Genomic DNA, 25219 nt, shown 5'->3' on the forward strand with positions numbered 1-25219 from the left:
ACTTTTTCTTTCCTCTTAAAAAGTTCATACTGTCATGGGTAAATCAATGGGGCTAATTAGACACAACAATGCTGTTAAAAATGGAGAGGGAGAAAATAACACATCTGTCATGAACTCCCTCTTGGAAATGAGACATTTTAAATATTTTATGTTGAACACAAAATATCTTGAGGAGATTGTTTCATATTCTGTATTCCAACACAAACCTCTGTGTGAGAAGAATAATCCTGCTTGAACAAACCATTTAAACAGTTATTTTTTAAAAGGAAAAAAGCTTCATAATGTGTTCAATATCTCTTTTACTAAAGAATATATAGTACATAAAATGTTTTATCACAGATAATGTATTCAAAATTTACATTTGGAGGCTTTTGGCACCCTAGCAACTTGTCCGTGTTGCGCCACTGCATAGAGGAAAACATGTAATTTGGCATCATAAGATGAGAAAGAGCACTGGAAAATCTTGCCAACAGAAAGAACATTCTCATTCCAATTATTTCTCTTCAGCCAACATCTAAATCAAATTGAATACAAATATTTTGCCCATTAGACTAATCTGAATTGTATTTCTAGCAGTTTTTCCTGCAAGATATATTTTCTCCTAAGAAAAATATTTAACACATTTATATCATACTTTTCAATGACGTGAAACATTTCCTGTTTTCAGCTTGCATAATTTGTGCATCTGCATGTGTTATGCACCTGTGAGTTTGAATTAGAGCATTTGAAGCAATGTATTTAGGTTAACAGAACAGTAGTAGCAAAAACTGAGTGATGGAAAAGAAAGTGTCCTACATGCTAGAATGACACAAATTCCATAAGTTGTGCATTCATTAATTTCTAAGTCATGTATGTAAAGCATCTGAGCATGGACATATTCCTTGCTGTGTTTTTTAAAATCCTTACTAAGAAGAGAAATGTCCCTACCTGACTTTTTTTTAAAGGTTTCTCCATTAAGACCATTCTGTCCCTTCCGTGAAAACATATATTTCATCTTTGACAACTGTTTCATGGCACTTGGTGTTACTGATGGTGCATGCACAACTTCTTCTTTCTCCTTTTTTTTTTAACCCCAGGACAGCTGCCAACTGCAGCTGACCCTGCTGTGTTTTCAGCTCCAGTACATCTTATAAAATAAAGTAGTGTTGTCATGCTGGAAACATATTTGAGGAAATAATTCATGACTATAGTTCACCAGACTGAAAGAGAGGCTCTGCATAGTGTAGAAATTATCTTTTGGTTTCTGAGTGAATGGTGACAACCAAAACACTCCATAAGACCCAGTTCAAGGAAGAGAGTAGGCATGAGTTTTGGCAAATATTGCCACTTCTGCCCTCTGGCTTAGTTTAAATGCTAAAGCAGGATGAAAAATAAGCACAGTGGTGATCAGAGAACTGAATATTCTGAATAAACTCTTTATCCAGAGAGAGAACTCTGAATGATCAAAGTCATGCTTCATAACATGCATTCTGTTTGTCTATCAGCAAATGTACTTACATATGCCAAATTCTCAGAATCCTGGCTTTACACTAAAACAAGCAGGCTTCTTGCACTCATTGAGGAGGAGAAAACGGTCAAATATTTTCAAGCTCAAAAACTGGAGATCTGATTGTGATCATGCTCTCAGTCCCTATGCCTGTTACTCGCAGACCTTTTTCTCCATCTTTATGCATTTCATTTGTATGGCCTCAACTAAATCATTCCCCTTCCATGGCCATAGTTACAAACTTCCTGCATTAGAACTTCCTGCACAGATAGTACTTCCATGTAGGAAATTGCCTTTCACAGTTTAATGAACAGTCACATGTGACAAATGACACTTGTGTAATTTGCTGCATGCACATGGTAAGGAACTCTGATTGGTTTCCTCTGAAATAGACTCAACTGAGTTTGCCTTCTGTGGTTCTGTGTATACAAGGTGTATGCATTTTCATATGCAGAAATTATATCTAAATAGGATATTCATATGCTGTAGTCCTGATAAAATAAAAGACCATCAGTTATATTTTATTGCATTTAAAAATACATCAATATTCTGATTTATAGGAAATTAAGAGAATATTCTGCTTGGTCATTCCAACATGTAATTTTCTGTATTGTGAACCTTTTCCTATTATTTTGCTTTTCCTCTCCTCCTTTTAGCGTTGATAGATTTTGGGAGCAATAACATTAAGTTAGTATCTTTTTAGATACTTTTCCTGGTTCGATGTCAATAGTTTAGGAGTGGGAAGTCTCTGGGAGAAACAAATGTCATATGAACATCAACTGCATCCTTTTCATGTAGCTTTCCATCACTTTACAATCTTATGCTGAATGGAAACTGAATATGTTTGCAACCAAGCTACTTATGAACAGTGCCATTTCTATGTTCTCAAAGAAAGTGTAGCAGGAAGAAGTATGTTTTTGGAATATGCCAAAGGATAAATGGTCTTTCTATGTAGCTTGAATAATTAGCTGTCCAATGAAGTTATCGGACAGGCACAAAGATAAACTGTGTTAGCGGATAAGAAAACTTTCAAAAGCAAAACCTTTTAGACATATGGAATACATAGGGCAACACTTAATTTGTCCTATTATTTTCTTCTACATAAGTGTCACACAAAATATGTAGACTAGATTGTTGGATGTCTGTTGAAGATGCAGGTTTGAGAGTGACAAATGAGATTTACACTTCAAGTGGTGGGTTGTTCAGTTATATAAATATAGCCTAGTGATTAAAAGTCTTTGTGCTAATGTGCTAGCTCCTAGCACCATCATTATCAGCAATGTAATAAGCCCAGCTTTAGTTAATTTAGCATCTAAAACAGAAGCATACATTTTATTGCCTTATCTGTGCCTTATCTGTAGTAAATTGTATATGAACTGGATCCAGCCAATGTTTCAGATCCTAACCCCACCCCACCCCCATAGACTAACTTTGACAGGTGAATGGGGCCACCTTGTATCGTTATGAAGTTATGTGACTTTGCAGATGTTCACTATAACTGCCAATCACCTGATAGATGGTTACTGCAAGCCCCTTTGATGATGTAGCATCAGGACCCATCAGCTGACTGGTGCTGAGAGCACACCTTCAAAGGGAGTTTCTATAACTGCTGATTGGCAGTTACAGTGAACACCTTTGAAGTCCATCCGCAGGTGTGGTTAAAATTCAAACCACATCTGCAAACAGTCATTTCTCCTCTGCAAACCAGCAAGTTTATTGGGGCCAAAAGTGTGTCTTCAATGGGGCTTGCTGACAGTGCCAGTCTGCTGATCAGTACTGACAGCTACCCCCATCAGCTGCATTAGGGGTCTTCCAGTGGGAACAATCGGGAACTCACTTTAAGTTTCCACTTGTTCCTTTAGATTGTTTTTTACCTGCCCCACATGACACCATGCATGGGGGAAAGTGGTTGTGATTTGAATAAAACATGCTCCTGGGCTAAACTGGGAACTGTGCTGAGCCTAATTAGGCCTATGGGCAGGAGGTTCCCCAACCCTGCAGAAACTGCTCAGAAACCCTATTCTTCTATCTTACATAAGCAGCTCCTTCCCCATCTTCCCTGGAGCTACTTAAGAAAGACCTGTGTGCCCTAAGGGAAGGCAGAAGTAAGGGAGCCCAGACCAGGTTGCACACACACCATCAGCTCCTGATAGAACATTCTATGGCCTGAGAGAAATGTTGGAGCAGCTCCTATCTTCCTGGAGTTCTGTGTGCCCTGAGGAAAGATGAAAGCCCAGTCCAGGAAGCTTGTGCCATCATCTCTCACTTAGCCTGAGAGGATTTTGTCATGCCACATTTTATATAATATATTTGTTTTAGTACTTTAAAAGTAAAAACTGCCTCAAGTGCCTTGGCACAGAGGTAGTGTGTGTGTGTGTGTGTGTGTGTGTGTGTGTGTGTGTACACACACTACTAGTTTCCAGGCTGTCTGGCAGTCAAAAACCTTTACTAGTCCCCCCCCCTTCCAGCACTATCTGAAGGCTGTTGCCATGGCTAAGGAATGGAACCAAGAAGAGCTTTGCTGCAGACCAGGTGTGAGTCTCATTGTCTCTTCCCCATCTCCAGTGCTTTTTTTCTGGGGTATGCGTACCCCTAAACATTTTGTGAATCTTTGTACTTTTGTAATTTTGTAATTTATTTTTCCCAATTTGAACTATAAAATGGTGGTTTTCTTGAGTCAAAATGAGAGTACCCCTAAACATTTTTTTAGAAAGAAAGTACTCAGCATTGCCCCTGAGTAACGGAGGCAAGGAGAAGTATCTTTGTAAGTGGGGGGAGGGGAGGTTCCTCTCCTTTCACCATGGTGGCAAAGGGAAAGGTTGAGCCATCTAGGTAGCCACCTTACCACAGTGCCACCTGTTTTTGACCCAATCTGTAACCTTCCGCTACAGACATTAATGGAGCCAGTTAATTCTGTGACAGTTCCTTTTTTGTGTGTGTGTGTGGCAGAAAATGAACCAAAGCTCTCAAGGACACCATTTGAGTGGAGGAAAAATCTATAGCCATTGAGTGAGGGCAAAAGAGAGGCCATTCACTTTCATTAGAGGAAATATCTCACTATACTTGGTAACACATTTGGAAGTAAGGCAAAAACCCTACAGTACTTATAATAGGTCACTTGATTCAGGGATTTCCTCATCCCAACTGCATACCCCGGTAGCAATTTATTGTCATAAATTTCAGTAGTTCCCATTGATATCTGTGGGGCAAAGTACGGTAAAGGGCCTGCAATATGCAACACAGCTGAAGGGTCTCTAGTGTCACAAGCAGGTTGGGGAGACACTTTTATTTCATTTTCCCTAATGAGAAAAGGACACTCAAGGACACTGGTGATGGTGTCACCAAACACTGACAACTTCACCTTTGCTGTTATAGGGTTGTAAGGGGGACTAGCCCAGTCAGGAGCAGAGACCATTGACCTCCACATTTTATCATGGCCTCATTGAGTCAGTGATTATATTCCAGATTTCATAATTGCCTCGGAGTGGGCAACTCTATGTATTTCAATGGGTGGAGAATTCAATAGACTGTCCCCTAACAAATTTATAATATGGTTTTTTTTAAAAAGCATTTCTGCTGAAGCTAATAAAGTACACAGTCCAGTTCATGGGATTATTCTCAATATTCTGCTCTTATTACTGGAGACTTGCAGTCAAAGATGCGATGGTTTATAACAGATAAGCTCTGTAGGCAGTGATATTACTGTGGCAATATGCAAGAAAGTACAAAGGTAATGTTCATGCTGCCATGGAGCTTTGAGATAGAATTAGATGATCCATAACTAAAAGGTCCATAAACCAAGCCTATTCCTCCAGCCCCTAGCGTCACATTAGAAACTGCAAATGAAAGACCTTGTAGGACTGACAACAAACTGCTTTTCTAGAAATCTAACCGTACAGATTCATTTGCCTGTAAGATTTTCATTTTTACGACAGTGTAGGGAAATTCCAGTTCTGTTCATACAGCCAATTATTGATACCAGGTTTTCTAGTCAAGCACACCCTATTTTTTCCTGTTCTCTCTTTCTCCCCCCACCCCAGTATTCTAAATTCAGCCTAATAAGCTCATCATGACCTGATAAGAGACTCAAATTTAAAACAGGAAACAGAATAGAAATGGGTAGTGAACTGACATAGAAGTGGGGCCATAGATCCATGGTAGAGCACGTGTTTTGCATGCTGAAGCTTCCAGGTTCAGATCCCAGCATCTCCAGGTAGGATTGTGAAAGTCCTTTCTCTGAAAACCCTGGATAAATAACCACTGCCAGTCACAATACAGGCTCAATGCTCTGACTCTGTATAAGGCAGTTTCTTGTGTTCCCATGACCTTCATTGGGATCATTGGCGAGGTACACGATGGAAAATCTATTCAGAACAAATGATAGACAAGGGAAGTATGTTATTCCAGTACTATCCCTAGTTTAAGCCAAGCATCAGCAAGAAATAGTGCAGTGGAAGCAGGGCCTCATCAGCTGACATGAATGGAGAAATAATGCTAGAGGCTGATTCATATTTCTGAAAATTACCTCTAATTTAGTAATCTCTTCCTTCTTCTATATGAACCACTCACAATACATGATGGAAGCACATGGAAGATTGGCTTCTCAACATACTGAAAATAAATAATGTAATGCAAAATTTGTTAGGTACTGTATATATCTATCCAGAATTGACTGCTAGGGCAGTTACAGGTTTTGAGAGGTTAGCCATATTTGTATCTAATAAATCTAAAGGTGTCTAGGGTCTGGAACTATCTTGGAAAAGTCTCCTGGGAGCAAAATAGTCTGGGAATAGGACATGGGTTGTAGGATCTGCACTAGATTTAGGGTGGTGTGGGTGCTTCCTCTGCACAGGGCACCAAGCTGAGGGGGTGCATAATAATAATAATAATAATAATAATAATAATAATAATAATAATACCTATAGTTATACAGGTATCTGCTGAGAAGTTCCATAAATAAGCAACTGTACCAAAAGGAATTACTATGAAAATAATAAGTATTTGGGGAGGGGGTATAAACAGAACGGAAGGGGGCGCATATATATATATTTGTCCTTTTCAGGGATGCCAAATTTTGTCCTCACTCAGGGTGCCATGTTACCTAATTCCGCCCCTGGCAGAAGTAGTCATTGATCTACTTATGCACCTCCAGATGGTGGAGATGTGAAGCAGCATCCTGGTGCCTAGGCATCTTCACTTGGTTGCAAGTGGCCACCTGCCGCCTGGCAAATTTCAAACACTGATGAAAAGCCTTACGTAGCTATGTTCTACAATTTTTCAGCTTACAAACTATGCTGTGTCCCTTTTTAGATTTCTTGTTCTATCTTGTCTTTAAATAAATAAAATAGTTTTAGCAATAGACTTGCGTTATCCCCAAAAAATCATTACAGGTTTATACATTTATTGTAACTGACCTTGAAGCTTTAGGATGTGTTGATTCAAAGCCCAAATAAATAGCCAGGTGCTGTTTGGTGACACATGCCTTTTCATTTAAGCCATGGATGGAGAATTAGATGCACTGATAGCAGCTGATAGATATCAAGAAACCCAGAGTTCACACTTCATTAAAATGCAGGTTAAATTCTTTAAAGATAGCCATTCAGGTATCTTGTGTAATCTTCTATCAGGATTGTATCTGCATTTCAGTTTGTAAGGCACTACCTGTTTGGAATAGGATAAAGACCCATTGTTATTGTCAGACCTGTTTCAAGCTAAATATTCTTCTAGTCCTTTGTGGCTGCCATTTTTTATCAGGCATTCAGAACAGCTTTCCTTTGCTGATCTGCCATTTTCGGACATATCACTGTTTCACTTGTATGATTTCTGGTGAGACAAGCTCAGACCTGGCTGCTTTTCTCTCAATAACAGAGAAAAGAAATGTCTCTGGTGCCTACTCTGCAGAGAAAGTTCATTCATGTGTAAATTATCAGTTGGCCTTTATTTGCTTGGCCTGTGGAGAGTACACATGCAGATAAAAGGCTCTGTGGGTCAGGGTTTAGTACATGCAGGTTTCTCCAGTGGCCACAATGGCACTGTTAGAATTGTTGTCAAAGATTATCAGACAGGCTAGGATGTCTTATCATTATTTACTTGCAGTTTACAGAGTTAAAATAAAATTCTGCAAGCAGGATTCTATTAGAATGTTAGAACAAAATCCACATTATGACTACTATAAGAAGTACCTTTCTTAATGAGAAATATATAAAGATTCATACGGATCCGTTTAAGAATATCTGTTTGTTAATATCACAATATTTCTTTACTTCATTATCCAGGCTACCATATCACCCTCTACCAATAATAGAAAGCAGTTTCATTGCAGTGTCTTCAAAATTTTTGTCTTCCTTATATGTATAGTTGCTAATGTGATTATTGAATCATGGGGAACTGCTTTAAATATGCTAAGATATTTATTGCACAATTGTATATTCTGCGGTGATGTTTGCACTGGCATAAGAAGTAGGTAGCAGCTGCAGTCTATGTGAGGCTGCAGAAAAGTTGTTTGATCTACAAGATCAGTAGCCTGTTACTTGGTTGCCTTTCATTGAAACATAATCAAGAATCATTAAGGCCTATTAGCAGCTGTGTTGTAAGTACATTTTGTAATGCAGTTCTCAGAGCCCCAGTTATCCTTACTAAAGTAAAGTTGTTAAGCTACAACTGTCTCTTAGTTACAGGAGGTTGATCATAAATGAGATAGGATACTAAGCTTTTGAAATGGAAATTCAAGACCCACAGGATTTGATCCATCAGGTCAGCTTCAATTCAGACATTTGGGACCAACCTGCCATTGAATGGCTGGTACCCAAGGTCATAGCTGGAAAGAGCACTATTAACATATCTGCATATATTTGTAATGTTATCATGAAAAGAAAAGAAAAATTATCCAGAATGACAAAATCATTTCACATTAGTTTTATTTTTTCCTTCCTAATCATTTTCTTGCCCTTCTTACTAGTGATATTTTATATTGGCTGCATTATTAGCATTCACATACTTAACTGTTTTGCTTGCTTTATTTTTAAACTTGCCCTTTGAAATTATATTAGTGTTGATAGTTTGACATTGATTTCCTTCCCTTGATACTTTGTTATTTGGGCATTTTAAATGCCTAACTAGTTTCTCTAGAAGAAAAATACCACACTATGTGAGACTGAAAACCTTATTTCTTGAATGTTTCCCGTTTGGCAGAAGGAAGGAGGTGGGTGTGAAACTCACTGAGAAGGAAGATCACTTGGTTCTGCAGAAAGGCCTCAACACAGCCACTGGTGCAGGAAGACAAAATTCTGCAGAACTAAATATTTATGGTGTCATACTTGCCCTGGCATTTAGAATACATCTTATATGGTAAAGTCCAAAATGCAGATGAATGAAAGCACTGAAATCAGTGATTCATGAGAAGTATTGTGACAGATGTGATTGCTGTTACAGATTATTTAGATAACTTATCTTGTTTCTGCTTTTTGTAAAATGCTGTACAGTCTTATGTGATTACATAAATATGCCCATAAGCTAACAGAGCAGAAACTATCTCAATGGGGAATGTAAGGAGGGTCACATATGATTATATGGATTTAAGTAGAGTATGTTCCCGGGGACGTGTGCAAAATATAGTAGGTGTTCATATCTGTGTGGGAGCCACTTCTGTGCAGCAACTTTCCAGACCTTCCCTGAAACATGTAACCCAGTTTATCATGCAAATCTTCATATGAGCTACCCAGAAAAAGCATATAGTACAGTTCTCCTGATACTCCACCACTTCAGAATGCTGTGTCAAAAACTTCCAGGCTCTGGAAAGCTAACATGTCAGAGAGAATGTTTGTAATCTAGCACAGAGACACGTGATTCCCCTACCTGCATTCTGATGTGGTATAATCAAAGGAGGAGTATAATATCCTCCCCCCCCAAAAAAAATATAAATCAATTCAGTTAAAAGATTTCCAAATGGTGTGACAAAGGAAATCCATCACACATTCATTGGCATCAAACCCATCCATTGGCATAAAAACTCCAGGCACCAGTGTCATCAGGCTGCGCAGTTGTTTAGTCCCTGTCACTCCCTGGTAATTATCAGGGAATCCACAGGTGGTTATTGAACCATCATTTTTTAATCAGTGGAAATTATTCATCTCTTTTCACACACAATGAAAGCTCAACTATGATATTACAATGTTTGGCACCACTATAAAAAAAATTGCCTTGCTGAATTGGACAAAGTTCCAGTCTTGAATTCTGCTTCCAATAGTAGAAAGGTAACAAATAGGACATGAGAGTGATAGCCCTGTTTTATTCCTTTTTTGTGATGGGTGATAAACTGCTTCTGAACATCGAGGACCCACTTAGCACTCTTAACTAATAACAGTTGATAGATTTATCTTTCATGAATTTGTCTAATCCTTTTCATAGCCATCTAAGTGAGGGCCATTTCCCCAATGTACAGTGAATTCCATTACTTTTATATATTGTGTAAAGAAATATCTATTTCAGTCTACTACAGCCCATCCGTTTTATTGGATAGCCCAAGATTCAGTACTATATTGTGAAATAGAGATAATCTAGTCACTTACTCCACATTGTTCATAAAGTTATTGATTTCTGTAGTGTTCCCCTTAGACATCTTCTCCACCCCAACACAAACTAAACTGGACTTGCCTGTGGCTGCAATGTAAGTTTACATATTGGCATTATATTTACAGTTTTCTTTTCAATTCTTTTGTAAATGTTTTCTCTTCCTGGACAAATGATTTCCAGTAAGCCTTTTCACTTCAAGATCTTTATCTAGTTGGTTGCAGCCGAGTTAGAGCCATGCACGATACAGATGTTTATTATGAATAAAATGCCTTCAGTGCCATAGTGTGCTTTCAAATGGGAGTGTAATATCACAAACACATATTTGGCAACAGGTTTTTTTAAAAAAAACAACCCGTGAAATTTTCCATGAAAAATGTTCTGGGGGAGGGGATGACTTCATGTGAACTGTAGCAAATTTACATGCAATAAATAAATTAAATCAATAAATAAAATTCCACAATAAATATCTGTCTGGAACTACTACATTGGGCAAAGAAAGTGGAACCAAGGGTCTTTGGAAGAAAAACTAAACTTGGCAGAAGTCCTCCCAAGTACATTAGAGGAGCAGAGGGAAAGGAAAAGCATGCAAACCCAAAGCTTCCTTCAGCTCACAGAGTCTTGTCCACTTAGTGCTAAACCATAGTTTAGTGTTACATGTAAACTGGGCTACTGTTCTTCTGGCTCACTTCCAGCATCTAGTGAATGTAAATAAACATTTGTTATTGGTTTTTATATTTATATTTTTGCCTTTTCTTATAGTCAATTTGTGCTTTTTGTTTTCCAGTTTGTGTTCTTTTTCAATTTCCTCATGTGAGCACAATTTTAAAATAATTCCTCTTGCCTTTCATAACTTCCTTAATTTGCATTTTGTCTATGAGCATCCTTTGGCGCTTTTGAGTCTTTTCTGATGAGTCCTATAGATTCCTATTGAATCTATATTATAGTTGTTTTATATAAACTACAAGCTTCGTAATGATATTTCAACCTTCAGTACCTTCATTTTTGAGAAACTTCCCCTCCTGAATATTGATGAAGGAATATATTCCACTCATATATGCATGATTGTGAAAGCACATTTGCACCTGATCTTGTGTACTGCTTAGGTTTAAATCAAGAATCACTTCTGCTCTTGGTGGTCCTTATTACCAAAATGTCATAAAACATCATTTATTATATCCAGAAATAACATATGAATTTACAATTTACAATTTATGCACTCATTTTTTAAACAGTTGAAGCCACTCATTAGTATTGCTTTTTTCTACTTCAGCTACCTCCTTGGTTTATTTTTACGTCTCAAAATTAACATCGTGTTTTGCTGAGGGAGATTCTTACTTTAACAATAAGATTCTGCCAATAGAAGTTTGGAAAGAATTCCCGCCCCCCTTCAGATTTTTAACTTAACGGACTGTATACAGTGGTGCCTCGCAAGACGAAATTAATCCGTTCCACGAGTCTCTTCGTCTTGCGGTTTTTTCGTCTTGCGAAGCACGGCTATTAACGGCTTAGCGGCTATTAACGGCTTAGCGGCTTTAAGAAAAAGGAAACAAACTCACAAGAACTCGCAAGACGTTTCGTCTTGCAAAGCAAGCCCATAGGGAAATTCGTCTTGCGGAACGACTCAAAAAACGGAAAACTCTTTCGTCTAGCGAGTTTTTCGTCTTGCAAGGCATTCGTCTTGCGAGGTACCACTGTACCTTCTTAGGATTTTAGAGCAACACTACCTTCAATAAACTTTCTCTATCCTTGTGTAGGTTTTAGATTTACTTTACTGCCAATACCCGAATAACAGTAGTCATGATGGACAGATATGAAACTAGAAAACAATGGAAACGATTTGTTAAATCGAAATACAGCTTGATTTAATTGAATTTATAGAAGGCTGTTGAAATCCATAGCTGTGTGTCCATTAACACTGAAGTAGGCATCGTCACACTTTTTGAACTGTGACAAGCATCCAAGAACCATGAAACTAGTTCTATGAGCCCAGAGAGACATTAGATTTGTGTTCCTTGGACAGCATTTTCTCATGTTTTCTGGCAAACCGCTTTTGAAACTGAGGGAAGAATCAAAAGCAGCTTGTGATAGGATATGAAGGGGGTGTCAGGTGTCAAAGGAAAAAAACTTTACAATTTTATTCAGCTAACACAAGCCCCTTACAAAATGCTACCCCAAGTAGCTGTTTAGATCCAAACATCTTTGAATTTGAAAAACAGATAAGTCATGAGTTATTTCATTTTAACAATATCAACCTGTTTGTACTGTAACAAAATGGTATTTGGCAGCTATCTATGAATACAAATATGTTTCATATCTATTATTATAGTACCTAATACACAAATATACCACTTTTCAGCATATTAACAACGCTTTGTGGCAATTTTCCTGAAAATATAGTTTATACATCTGTGAAGAGATGTACATGAAATAATTATATGGCAAAATAAAAATGCCATAGGTAACAAGCAGATTTGTTTATGAGTATAATAATCTTATTTACCATAATAACTAAACTCAAATATAAGTTATTTATAGGCCACATTTTCTGTTTTACTGCTCTAAAGAAGCACTTTTGACTCCTGAAACCAGTAGCATGAAAATTACAGCCCTGTTATATTGCAGGTGTACTATGTACTCTAAAAAGAAATAGACTGTGTAAACCTTACAGTATAGGTGAAACTCAGTAATTCTCAGTACAGGTGAAATTCAATAATTCACCTTAAAAGGTGAAACTAATATATGGGATAGACTCATGACATGCAAAGCAAAATATGTCAAGCCTTTATTTGTTATAATTGTGATGATTATGGTGTACAGCTGATGATAACCCCAAATTAACAATCTCAGAAAATTAAAATACCAAATGAAGTCAGCAAAACAAGGATTGCAAATAAAGCAATAGTGGACCTCTGAGAAGTAGAAGCATGCATATGTACTCAGTACTTGGTTTGGGCCCCTTTTGCATCAATTACTGCCTCAATGCGGCGTGGCATGGATGCTATCAGCCTGTGGCACTGCTGAGGTGTTATGGAATACCAGGATGCTTCAATAGCAGCCTTCAGCTCTTCTGCATTGCTCGGTCTCATGTCTCTCATCTTTCTCTTGGCAATGCCCCATAGATTCTCTATGGGGTTCAAGTCAGGCAAGTTTGCTGGCCAATCAAGCACAGTAATCCCATGGGCATTGAACCAGGTTTTGGTACTTTTGGCAGTCTGGGCAGGTGCCAAGTCCTGCTGGAAAATAAAGTCAGCATCCCCATAAACCTCATCTGCGGAAGGAAGCATGAAGTGCTCCAAAATCTCCTGGTAGATGGCTGCGTTGACCCTGGACTTAATGAAGCACAGTGGACCAACACCAGCTGATGACATGGCTCCCCAAATCAACACAGACTGTGGAAACTTCACACTGGACTTCAAGCATCTGGCATTGTGTGCCTCCCCATTCTTCCTCCAGACTCTGGGTCCTTGGTTTCCAAATGAGATGCAAAAGTTGCTCTTATCAGAAAAGAGGAATCGGACCACAGAGCAACAGACCAGTTCTTTTTTTCTTTAGCCCAGGTAAGACGCTTCTGACGTTGTTTCTTGTTCAGGAGCGGCTTGACAAGAGGAATATGACATTTGAAGCCCATCTCCAGGATCCGTCTGTGTGTGGTGGCTCTTGGTGCACTAACTCCAGCCTCAGTCCACTCCTTGTGAAAGTCCCCAACACGTTTGAATGGTCTTTTCCTGATAATCCTCTCCAGGCTGCGGTCCTCCCTGCTGCTTGTGCACCTTTTTCTTCCACACTTTTCCCTTCTGCATAACTTTCCATTAATATGCTTCAATACAGCACTTTGGAAACATCCAACTTCTTCTGCAATTACCTTTTGAGGCTTTCCCTCCTTATGGAGGGTCTCAGTGACGGCTTTCTGCACAACTGTCAGGTCAGCAGCCTTCCCCATGATTGTGCTTCCTACTGAACCGGACTGAGAGACCATTTAAAGGCTCAGGAACCTATTGCAGGTGTTATGGATTGAATAGCTACTGCACCTTTTCACAATATTCTAATTTTCTGAGATTGTTAATTTGGGGTTTTCATCAGCTGTATGCCATAATCATCACAATTATAACAAATAAAGGCTTGACATATCTCACTTTGCATGTCATGAGTCTATCTCATATATTAGTTTCACCTTTTAAATTGAATTACTGAAATAAATGAACTTTTCCATGATATTCTAATTTTTCCAGTTTCACCTGTAATTGCTGCCACTGAAGAGCATTCTTACAATTTACAGACAGCATAAGCCATAGAATAAAACTTTCATAAATAACATTTTTTTAAAATACCTATTTGATCCTCTTATGCTATTTCTGATATTTGTGAATACTGTTAATACATGTTATAATTTAGCAGAGAAATCAAATATATATTCTAGCCAGTGTAAATTGTACAGTCACTACTGCAAACTAAGTTAATTGTTGCATCTGAAACACACTGAACTTTGAGGTGATTTCAGTATCTTCTATTTAAATATTTCCTTGAATTATTTTTTTTTTTTAGAATTAAAAGAGTCCCTTTATATTTAAGATTCTCAAGACCAGCCCTCCTGAACCTATATGAGTTTTCTCTTGCTTTTCCAGAGGGATGATTCTTGAATAGTTTGAATGGTCACACATCTACCCAGGATCAGTGTTGGCACCTGACACCCTTGGACAGCTGCCAGGGCCCAAGCACGCCTTTAAGCCCCACTATTAACATCTGCCTTAGATCCCCTTTCCTTTGCAATTTGAATTTCCCACAATGCCCCTGAAGTAGTAGTGTTCTGGGGCATTAAGAGAAATTGTAATGATGCTGCTTTGATTGCTCCAGCCATGTAAGCTGCCATGACCCACCAACAGAAAAGGGAGCTCTCCAGATTGCCCAAGGCACCCCAAACCCTAGACTGTCTCTGGGAATAAAATGTGTAATGCACCAAGTTCCAGGTAGTTTCAACCATTGCAATGATACCAGTTTCACTAAAGATCTAGTCTATCTGAAATACAGACTGCAAAGCTACAATTTTACCATCATGGTGATCAAAATTACCCTTTTCAATGCATATTATTTAGAAACATGCATCAGGGTTTACTGGGAGGATGTAGATTTACAGAGGTAGTTGGTGCCTATTTTGAAACATGTTGATATATGGCACATGTATGACTTGTGAGTTCAAATAATGATCCACATTAAGAAAAAGTATAATTTTCAGAGTATTTTTATTAAATGTAGGCTGAGTAACAACTAAACCAGAACATATGGCGTATCCTATTTTTAATGTTCAGTTATCAAACACTCAGTGGACTACCAAAAATAGTCACTATCATATCACTAAGAGTTATCAGTGCAAAGCATCTTAGTCATTTTGGTAACAGCAGCAAAAAAAAAAAAAACCCTAATGTAGAATGCTTTCCAAAGATAAATGGGAACTCTTTGATTCTGCTATTAGGAGTTGGGTTGTTTCAGACATTTGAAAATGTTAATTAGAAAACCAAATGCTCCTAATTTAGCACATTATCGTTATAATGTTTAAAATTATCTTATATTATTGCATGTTTACATTATTGATCCATCTTTATTGGCTCTATGCTGTGCTTCCCTTCTTTTTCTTCTGTAGAAATGTCAGTTTTTGCATTAACTCATACAGTCCTTTACAAACACTAAACTTCAAGCTCTTGTGTTCACATTTGCTAATGCTGCTGGTTTAGACTACTACTATTGGCTTCAGTTCAACCTGCTACTTTTTCTTCCAGTACATAACCGCACTTTCTAGATGGTTTGCATCTTTCTGCAGAAGGTTTATCCTTTAAATTAGCATGGCATTTCACTGCACCACCCCATTTTTAAAAACAGTATTATACAGGCAACATCCAATTTGTTGTGTGTCAATAACCCTCTATAAAGGCGTGATCTAGTCATCTTATATGGTTGATTTTTTAAAAAAATAAAAGCTTTTCACAAACTCTGTATTTAAAAATAAGTAGGTTTGCAGCCGCTGGAAAGTTTCATATAAGGGAATGTGAAGGATTCTTCAATTCTGTTATACAGAATATTGAACAAGATAGGTGAACATCAGGAACTGGTTTTTTTTTGAGCAAGGGCCTCAGATCAAAGTTAATACTTGGACTCTGCCTCCTGTAGAAAACACTGGCTGTCCCAGTCTACAGTGAATTATTCTACCATTTATCTGCTGGGACTCAGCACCTGCCAAAGGAAAGGCCCTACTAACAAAGTTGCCATATTTCCTTTATAATATCCATGATTGATACTGACTGAAATTTAAACTATGTTTCGCATTTGGCCCCTCCAGACATTATTCTGTTTCCATGGCAGCATGTTCCTCAGACCAAGCCTGTCTCTAAAACATGACACAAAAACTTATTTATACAAAATGTCTAGGACTTGTTAAACAGAGCAACAACAAAACTCCATGGGCCAACAATTATTAGGCATAGAGGCAGTAGAGGTAGAACTATATGCTAAACAGAACTATTTCTCCCTGATGCTACTTGTTTTTAGAACTACTTTTCCTTGGTGTTTGTTCATTGGTGTTTTGGCATTGTAGCTTACATATTTTATAGATGATGACACAGAATTGCTGTTCACCAATTCTTAGCTGATAACTTTTCCATTACAACATATTGATTGTTATTGTAAACAAAACCTGGGACTGTAATTATAGGTATGGTTTTGATATGTTAGTTGTAAAAACGTTTAAACATCTCTGTACAACAAGGAGACTTACTTTTGAGAATCAACATGCACATATGTTATATGCCCCTTGTTATGCCACTTCACCTGAAAGGAATAGGATTAGTCTTTCTTTAGATTCTAGTAACAACTATCACAAGCAGATACAAAAAAGAGACAAATGTTGCCCAGTTGTCTCGCAGTGTGGCATACTCAAACAACACAGCCCAAGTAGGATAACTCAGTGTTTTTCTGTATGATGGAGATCACAGCACATTGTTTTGAAATAATTAATGTTATTCTATAATATCTGTCTTTCTTCCCAAATCTCATGCGTGGAATTTTTGCTTCTGCTGAAAGTAGAAAGAGACCCCCCACTTAGGTGGCTGTCATTCTAGGACCATTCCTTTAATGTTAATTGGACTGTTGTGATGCCACTGTATTATGGACTCCACCCTAAGGACTTTATCAGGAGTCTCTGGATTATTTCTGTTTTTGTATACTCTCATCTGAAGACTCAAAATGCCAGAAAATTGGTAACTTCATTAAGTACATCTAGTTTCATTCACCTTGTAGACTTTTCATCAAAGCTCTTAATGAAACCCACAGCTGCTAGTATGCAATTAAAATATTAGTTTCTTTTGACTGATAAAGAATGTTTCATTTAGAACACAATTTAAACACATTGTTTGATTCAAGAGTTGCAAACAGATTGTGTACAACAATACCATCAGAACAAAACATCCTTTCACCAAGTACAGCTTCAGTTAAATAATTCTCATTTTAAAACTGTGATTAATGAATGGATTGATTACTAATTAATACAATGAATGCTTTCAGCCGCATGTGCTAATTTCTATGTTAGCCCTGTTTGACAAAACTCATATCTGAAAGACTTTTTGAGTTCACTTTGAACTACAAGCCTTAGGCCACTGTGAACCATTTTTTTAAGTTAGACAAAATAAGGGTGGACTGTGATACATGTGAAATAAAATAACACACTTATAGCTTGAATATATATATAGTTCATTTCCAGTCTGACATTCAGCTGTGGAATTGCAGTATTGAAAGCAATTTCTCCAATATGCTTTTACAGTACATTTTTTGCACATCTAATGTAAACCACTGATTCATTTGCAGAGCTGCAGCTTTTATCTAGCTTTTTCTCTTTCTTTGACTCATTGGATTATAATAGGCACAGAGTTGTATTGATTACTATAACTTGCATGGGAAAATCTTTCTGCTTCAGATTGGCTATAAATTATAAATAATGTATCTCAAAAGGCTGTGTGTTAAAAGAAGCAATGTTCTTCTGAGACACTCTCATGTAAAGCTCTTAAGGCAGAGGTTATTAACTTTATGATTGCACTATTGGTGTACTTGACCCGTAGCAATGATCACTATCCATAAAATCGTAGACTAGATAACCATTGTCTGCCTTTTCCAGCAATGTTCATTAGCAGAGACCACCAAAGATCACTCTAATAAGCAGAGGGTCAATATTCACTGCATCAGTATAAATTTGTTTGGTGCAACAATGAAGTTATCCTCCCTTCCACTCCAGCTAAAAAAGCAGTACTGTGTAATTGGGGTGTATAGATTTTGTACATATTGGCTGCTTCTGGACATAATGCTAAACTATTGTTTAGTGCAGGGATGGGGAACTGTATTTGGCTTGTGGTTTAGAGCCAGATGTGTGGGACTGCCTATCTGCCAATCATCTGATGTCAGGTGATTCAACATCAAAGGAAGAAGTGGGAGTGCACTCCCAATTCTTCATATCTTCCTTTGCAGCCCCAGCTTGAATTCAATAAAACATAGTTAATATTAAGCAGAGTTTGAAGTTTGCTAAGCAGCTGCTAATTAAAAATGGAAGTGAAAACTTCAGATCTCCTCACAGCCACTCCAGAGGGGAGAAGGGAACACATGAGTTAAAGGCTCGTGAACATAATGCTAAATTGTATTTTAGTATTTAACATCCCTTTAAATTGAAACACATTTGCCATTTTAATGCTCATTCATCCAGTTTTTGGTTTTACCACTCTGAACAATTTGATGTCACAACAGACTTGGCCCCCTCACTGCTCACCTGTAACTGCAGTTAATGTATGAACAAATTTAAAAGCACCAGTCCAGTGCAGGATCTTGGGAACCTCACTGTTACATCCTTTCATTGTGACAACTGTCCATTATTCCTACTCTCTTGGGTTCTTCAAATAGTTACTGATCCATTAGAGGGCCTGCCTTCTTATCCCTAGACCACTAACTTACTCCCCTTTTGGTTTTTGTTTTAAACTGCTTTTGCCAAAATGATCCATGTTCCACAACTTACTTTCTACTCAAGTTGTTTTGGTCTTAAAACTGAAATATATGCCTTCCTGGTATTTTGCAGTGAAGTATGGAAAATTCCTGTAGCCTCATAGTTTTGACTATTTAATGCACGTTACGTGGAAAACCTAGATCAATATTTGCTGTGCAATAAAAACTTAAGGATAATATATTTGCTTGGACTGCTGAGACATAGTAAAAAAGAAAATAATTTAAGTTTAAAAATCTCTTATGAAATTCAGATGAATGTATTGTTTGTTAGGGTTACAAAATTTTCCACAGTAGCACAACATAAAAGGAAATGATCATTCAAATAAATGTGGATTATACATTATCTGTGATTTTGGTGTACCTGTGGGGTCAGGATCAGCCCAAGATATTTTGCTGCCTGAGTTGAAGGAGAAGGTACCATCCTCACCCACCTCAATTTTGTGTACAGAAACTGACCAGATTAATCTGCTAGTTTTACATCTACACTGGCAATGGGACACAGCATCTGAGGGCAGCAGGCTAGCTGGAAGGGCACAGAGCCAGCCAAATGGCACATACAGCTCTGTCTTGCTACTGCCTGGCTCCCAGCATTTGCTTCCTGAGGCAGCTGTTTCACTCTCCCTCTACCATTCACACAATTTTCTGCTCGGTATTTTTGGCTGGTGTTTACTTGCTGCTGTTAGTGGTAGAAACATGCATGGCTATTATGTGGATTATAGGAGTTGCAAAATGGGGATACTGCTATTTGTGTGGAAATGAAAGGGGGGAAAGCCAAACAGAGAAGAATCCCCTGTAAAAAACATGTTACCTGGTATTTTTAAAAGATCCAGTGCTTCAAGGGACAAGATGGCCATGGCTACTCTTGTCTCTACCTCCCCCAGGCCTGTCATCCATCCATCCGTAAATGTGGCAAGAAGTAGAAGCTACATCCATCTCATGTTTAGCTTCATTGTAGAATTTTAAGGCACGGGTTGAATCTGATAACCGTGTGGGAAAACAAAGCAAAGTGACATGGGATTAACACAATATTTTGCCCTGTGTGGTGTGCATGCCAGGAAAAAGAAGAGGAGGCAAAAGAGGAGTGGAAAGATTGGTATAAAACTGTGTAAAAGCACTACAGAAATTGAGGTTTTGATGTTGATCTAGAATTAGCCTAGATGTGAACATACCCATAACATTCTCCCACATACATCTCAATTATGTAGGGCTGCAGACTTGCCCTTTTTAACTTTGCAGAAAACAATATATTCCCTGAGTAGCCTTGTTATTCACAATGGCCTTATTTTCAATGAAAATCCTCCTCTTAAATTTCAATCCTTGCTTGGAATAAAAGAGGTGCATTTTCTTTTCAAATGTATGTATTTATATGGTGTCTCAGGTCTGTCCTTGATCTGTCAATTACTTATGACCTTAGTATTAATCATTGCATTTATCTTTAAATGAATTCCCCTTTGACGCTACAGCACAATGTATGATTCCATGGCATCATCTTTTCTAATGTCCCTTTTATACATCATGCTGTTTGTCCTGTCCCCGTCCCCACCCCTGTCCCAAACCCTGCTGTGTGCATGTATCAAGGAATTGTTGGTTAATGCTCAGGTGGTTGTTTTGGCTGTTTCTCTGGTGCTTTGCATCATTTGATTAGTGGACTTTGCAAATAAGATATTATCTTGTTTAAATGTACCTAACATGAACTTGGGACACCAGTTGTCGTTTAATTCAATTCTAAGAATAAATGATCCATGTGGATTTATTAAGCTATAAGATGCTTACAAAAATAAATACTGTGTTTGAAAACAGAACAGCTTTAAAACCAGCTGCTGCAATGAGGCTTGACAGATTCACAATACTTTCAATTCACAATACTCTGTGCTTTTAACATTCACATAGAAAGGAGAAGTGTGTCAGATGCCAGTTCGCCTATCAGAGTACTGAAGTGGTAAGAAAACAACACCAGTAGGTACAGATATTCTCCCTTGTTAAGCAATGAACAGTAAAATATGTCTACTCAGAAGTAAGCCTAATAAGATCAGTGGGCCTGAGTGCCAGGTAAATTCTTGATTCACACTGACAGCCTCAACACAAGCAGAGAGTGCTGTTACGTTAAAGCTCAGCAGAGCTCAAAAAAAGCACCAATTGTGTGGACTGGTGCCTTGATATGAAGGCTGTCTAAATGCCTTCTTTATTTGCATAATCATGGCAGCCCTTTTGGATGCACCACAATCACATATCATAGCAGCTGTGTGGACAGCCTTCATGTGAAGACTCTGGTTCATGCAATGGTATACTCACTGCATGAGTCTGACAGCAGCCCACATGATGTTTGCTTTCAAGCGTGCTACTGACCAGACCTAAACCATACGTATCCTATTAGGTGAAGAGGCCCACTGCATGCTCACGGTATCTTTGCATATGTGTTCAGCAGTCAGTGTGGAGTCTTTATGAAGGAGTGGATTTGTTTTAGAATAAGTCCATCTTTTTATTTTACACAAAACAAGTTTTACTGGACTGAGTCATTAGTTGAGGCGTGCTCTATGCAGCTGTATGTTATGTCTGCCTTACTACCTGTTATTATCAGACTGAAGATCGTTTTAGAGCTGCATGAGGGCAAATGCCTGCTTTACACTACAGCAATGAACCTCAGATCCCTGTTATGTGTGACCATATCATGCATGTGTTAGTGAACACACATTTTTGACATATTAAACATTTAATGTGTAAGTGGACACTTTAATAGAACTGCTAACCATATGATAACACTTAATATGTAGAGGACTAATCTGTATCCTCTAGCCTTATCATAAGCCTAGTATTACCAGGCTCCCTGAATTTTCAAACAACTGTTGGAATGTAGTGGCACTGAACAACAGGAATAAAGGCAACAGCCAGCTTGCTATGTGAATCAAAATGCTTCAGTGGACGTTTAAAATTGCTATTCTATGAAACCTACAACATATCCCCTAACGTTCAAGGTATGCATAGGCTATTTGCAGTATACTTCTAAAATATGTCTAATGTGACCCTAAGACTATGGAGAAAGAGAAAAATACAAAAGGGTTTACTAAAAGCAAAAATTCTAATTGGAAAGAAATCAGCAGTAGAATATCCCTGTGACCATTCTTAGGCTGAAGTTTATTCAGTATTTTTATTAGTAATAGAAAGAGAAGTAGGGGTGTTTTGATTAAATTTGCAGCTGATACTGAGCGAGGAGGCAGTGTCAATACAAGGAAGGATCAGGAAATTATGCAGACTGAAATAGATGATCTCATGAACTGGTGTAATAATAAAAATACAAGAAAATTCAATATGTGTAAGGTCATGCATTTGGGACTGTGGGCTCATCAAGTAGGAACAACTGGGGAAGAAAGAGATTTCAAGATACTGGGTGGTCACAAGGTAAAAGTGAACTACCAATGTGATGCTGATGCAAAGAGGAAAAAGTAAATTCTACAAGCTTATAAGGCAAAGTCTGTTCTTGGATTTATTAGGGTAGGAAACTTTGGTAGGAACAGAAGAATTATTGGTACCCTCGTACTAGGTGCTGATAAGACCACATCTGGAAAAATGCTTCATGTTGGTTACCCATTTAAATAAAAAATGTTCAAAATGGAATCCATGCAAAAAGCAATCAGGTTGGTTAAGTAAAATGTATTTTCTGAGTAGATGTTTCAAAGGTTTTGCCCCTTTAGCTTATAAAAAGGAGACTGGGAAGTGATATGACAGCACTATACAAATTTTGCTAGCGGAAGTAGTACAGAAAGGGAGGTGAATTTAGGTTTTAAAAACTAAGCATATAACATCACTGGCTACATATTTGAAATAAGCTTTTGTAAAAATTACAGGTCTCAACCCATGAAATAGTGTAGAACATAAGTTCACTTGGATTATGATAGGACCACTGCACTTCATATGGCAGCCATGCCTTTCGTGTAACCACTGAATTTCCAGGTGTTTAAAGAGGGCTTGAAAAATATTTTTTTTAAGGTTTCAGAAAATAACAAAGATAGGAAGCCCAAGATCCAGCATACCTGTCTGCAGATTAACTAAAGCACATATCATTATTCATTGTCTAGCAGGTAATATTCTGAGAATCTCCTATTCCCTTTCTTGTAAAGCTATGGTGAAGATTCACGTCACCAGTAAATGCACAAGTTGATTTCTGTGCCAGCACCTGAAATTAGACATTTTCTGCAAGAAGCCAATAATGTTGTTGGACTACAACTCCCATCATCCATTAACACTGGTCATACTGGCAGGGATTTATAGCAATTATAATCCAACAACATCTACAGAGATGTCCCTGACAGTTGTTGTTGTTGTTGTTGTTGTTGTTGTTGTTGTTGTTGTTGTTGTTGTTGTTGTTGTTGTTCCTAGTCCAATGCATCCAACTGAACTGAATTTAGTTGGATTGGCATAACCTGACATAATTGAAAATTTCAAGCATCGTCAGGTCCTTGGAGAAATGTTTTGACATTACCACTGCAGCAAATAACTAAAATGAAGTGCATCAACCTAGGTATGTTATCTGCAGATGAAGATTTGTATTGAAATCTTCTTTTTCTGCACAGCAGGACAAGCTTTTGTTTTACATAGCTTGTATACTCCACAACAGGGACTCATTGTCCTACAGAAACTTGTAAACTCTGCGGAAGGAGCACTTTGTCCTGCACAGTAGGCAAACACCTACTCAGGCAATCTCCAGATGTAAATTATAGCAGCTCTAATCTCAGTGCCCAATACCAAAAGAGACTGTAATACTCAGAAGAGGAGTTTGAGGAGTTTCTGGGGGGAGCAGCAGCAACAACAAAATAATTTAAATTGAATTTCTGCCCTTGTCATGAAAAAGCCCAGAAATGTTTAATAGTAGTAGTAGTAGTAGTAGTAGTAGTAGTAGTAGTAGTAATATGAAGTGCAGCTGTTTATTATTTTGCACATTCACTAGTGATAGCAGTTTTCTGGAAATACAAAACTAAATCATACTTAACTTTTTCCCTGCTTAAGGTTAGAATCATGGAACACACTTATTGTAGAGTAAACCCCACTGAAATCTAAATAAACATGCAAAGAATTGCACTGTAGATGTCTAATATCTCAGTATTTCCCCCCACTCCTATTAATGCTTATTTTGCTTTCCATTTTGTAGATATTTTCCTAATTAATTTAACATTAACACATTTATTTACTATTCCAGGTTGTTAATGATGCTTTTAAAACATGAGCCTAATACTTTGCCCAATCCCACTGAAGTTAATTGCATATTTTCAACTGTCTTCAGAATAGTCATGAGTTTACTCTGGAATCCTGGGCCTAAACATGAACTCTAGCTTGTCTGCCTATGTCATTGATATAATCTCATAAATTGTTCCACAGACAATGGCCAGTTTAGGAGCGTCCAAATGATGCACAATCAAACTGGGAAGTAGCCCCCAAACATCATAGAGATGTCACGAAAAGGGGAAAACAGAATGGGACAGAGTGGAGCACATTGTATTGTATTAAAACTATCCTATTCAGTCACACAGTAAATCTAAGATAAGCACTTGGTGATATGATTAATTCCCAGTTGTTGAGAGAATATTTGTACAGTAAGATGTTACAGTTGGCCCAACACACCTGCAGGGCCATTTTAATAATAATAATAATAATAATAATAATAATAATAATAATAATAATAATAATCTGATTCACCTCCCCCAAGAAGCATAGGCAAGTAATGCTTAGAAATACTTCTCTGTGTACACCATTTTCTGAATTATTCCCTTCACATGCAAAAGGATGCTAAAATCTAACACTTTCAGTATTCAGGATGGCATGCACTGTCCCGCTGAACACACCATGCAAGAGAGTTAGCATCCCATGTGATTTATTCACCTTCTTTCCCCATCAGTTTGTACAGTTCTGCCAGACCAAGGCAAGAAGAACCTTGCATGCATTCTAGTGCTGCACGTGAGGTTCTCTGGATTGGGGTCACTGCATATGACCTTCTAATTCTAGAAATGTTGCTTCTGCCCCTAGTTATCTAGCTCTGCCTGGATACAAATGGGAGGTAATGGAAACTTCTCAACCCACTAGGTTAATAATACTGCAGTTCTTTGTGCATATCTCCAGGAAAACCATTACTGTACCGGACAAACA

The 25219-nt window shown here is 37.9% G+C and overlaps 1 protein-coding gene across 6 annotated transcripts in view; it reads left to right on the top strand.

Moving 5' to 3' along the window:
• The window catches only part of ARB2A (ARB2 cotranscriptional regulator A), a 221918-nt gene that overhangs the window by 190053 nt on the left and 6646 nt on the right, over positions 1-25219 (top strand). The window contains exon 11 of one of the 6 annotated variants that reach the window (XM_081212422.1): positions 8678-10789. The exons of the other annotated variants lie outside the window; for them this stretch is intronic. Within the exon in view, the coding sequence (XP_081068548.1) occupies positions 8678-8697 (20 nt within the window). The 3' untranslated portion in view covers positions 8698-10789. Of the gene's footprint in view, positions 1-8677; positions 10790-25219 lie in introns of those variants that run through there. 6 annotated transcript variants of the gene reach the window in all.

Source organism: Podarcis bocagei (assembly GCF_964188305.1).
Source record: "Podarcis bocagei genome assembly, chromosome: 11".
Taxonomy (NCBI): domain Eukaryota; kingdom Metazoa; phylum Chordata; class Lepidosauria; order Squamata; family Lacertidae; genus Podarcis; species Podarcis bocagei.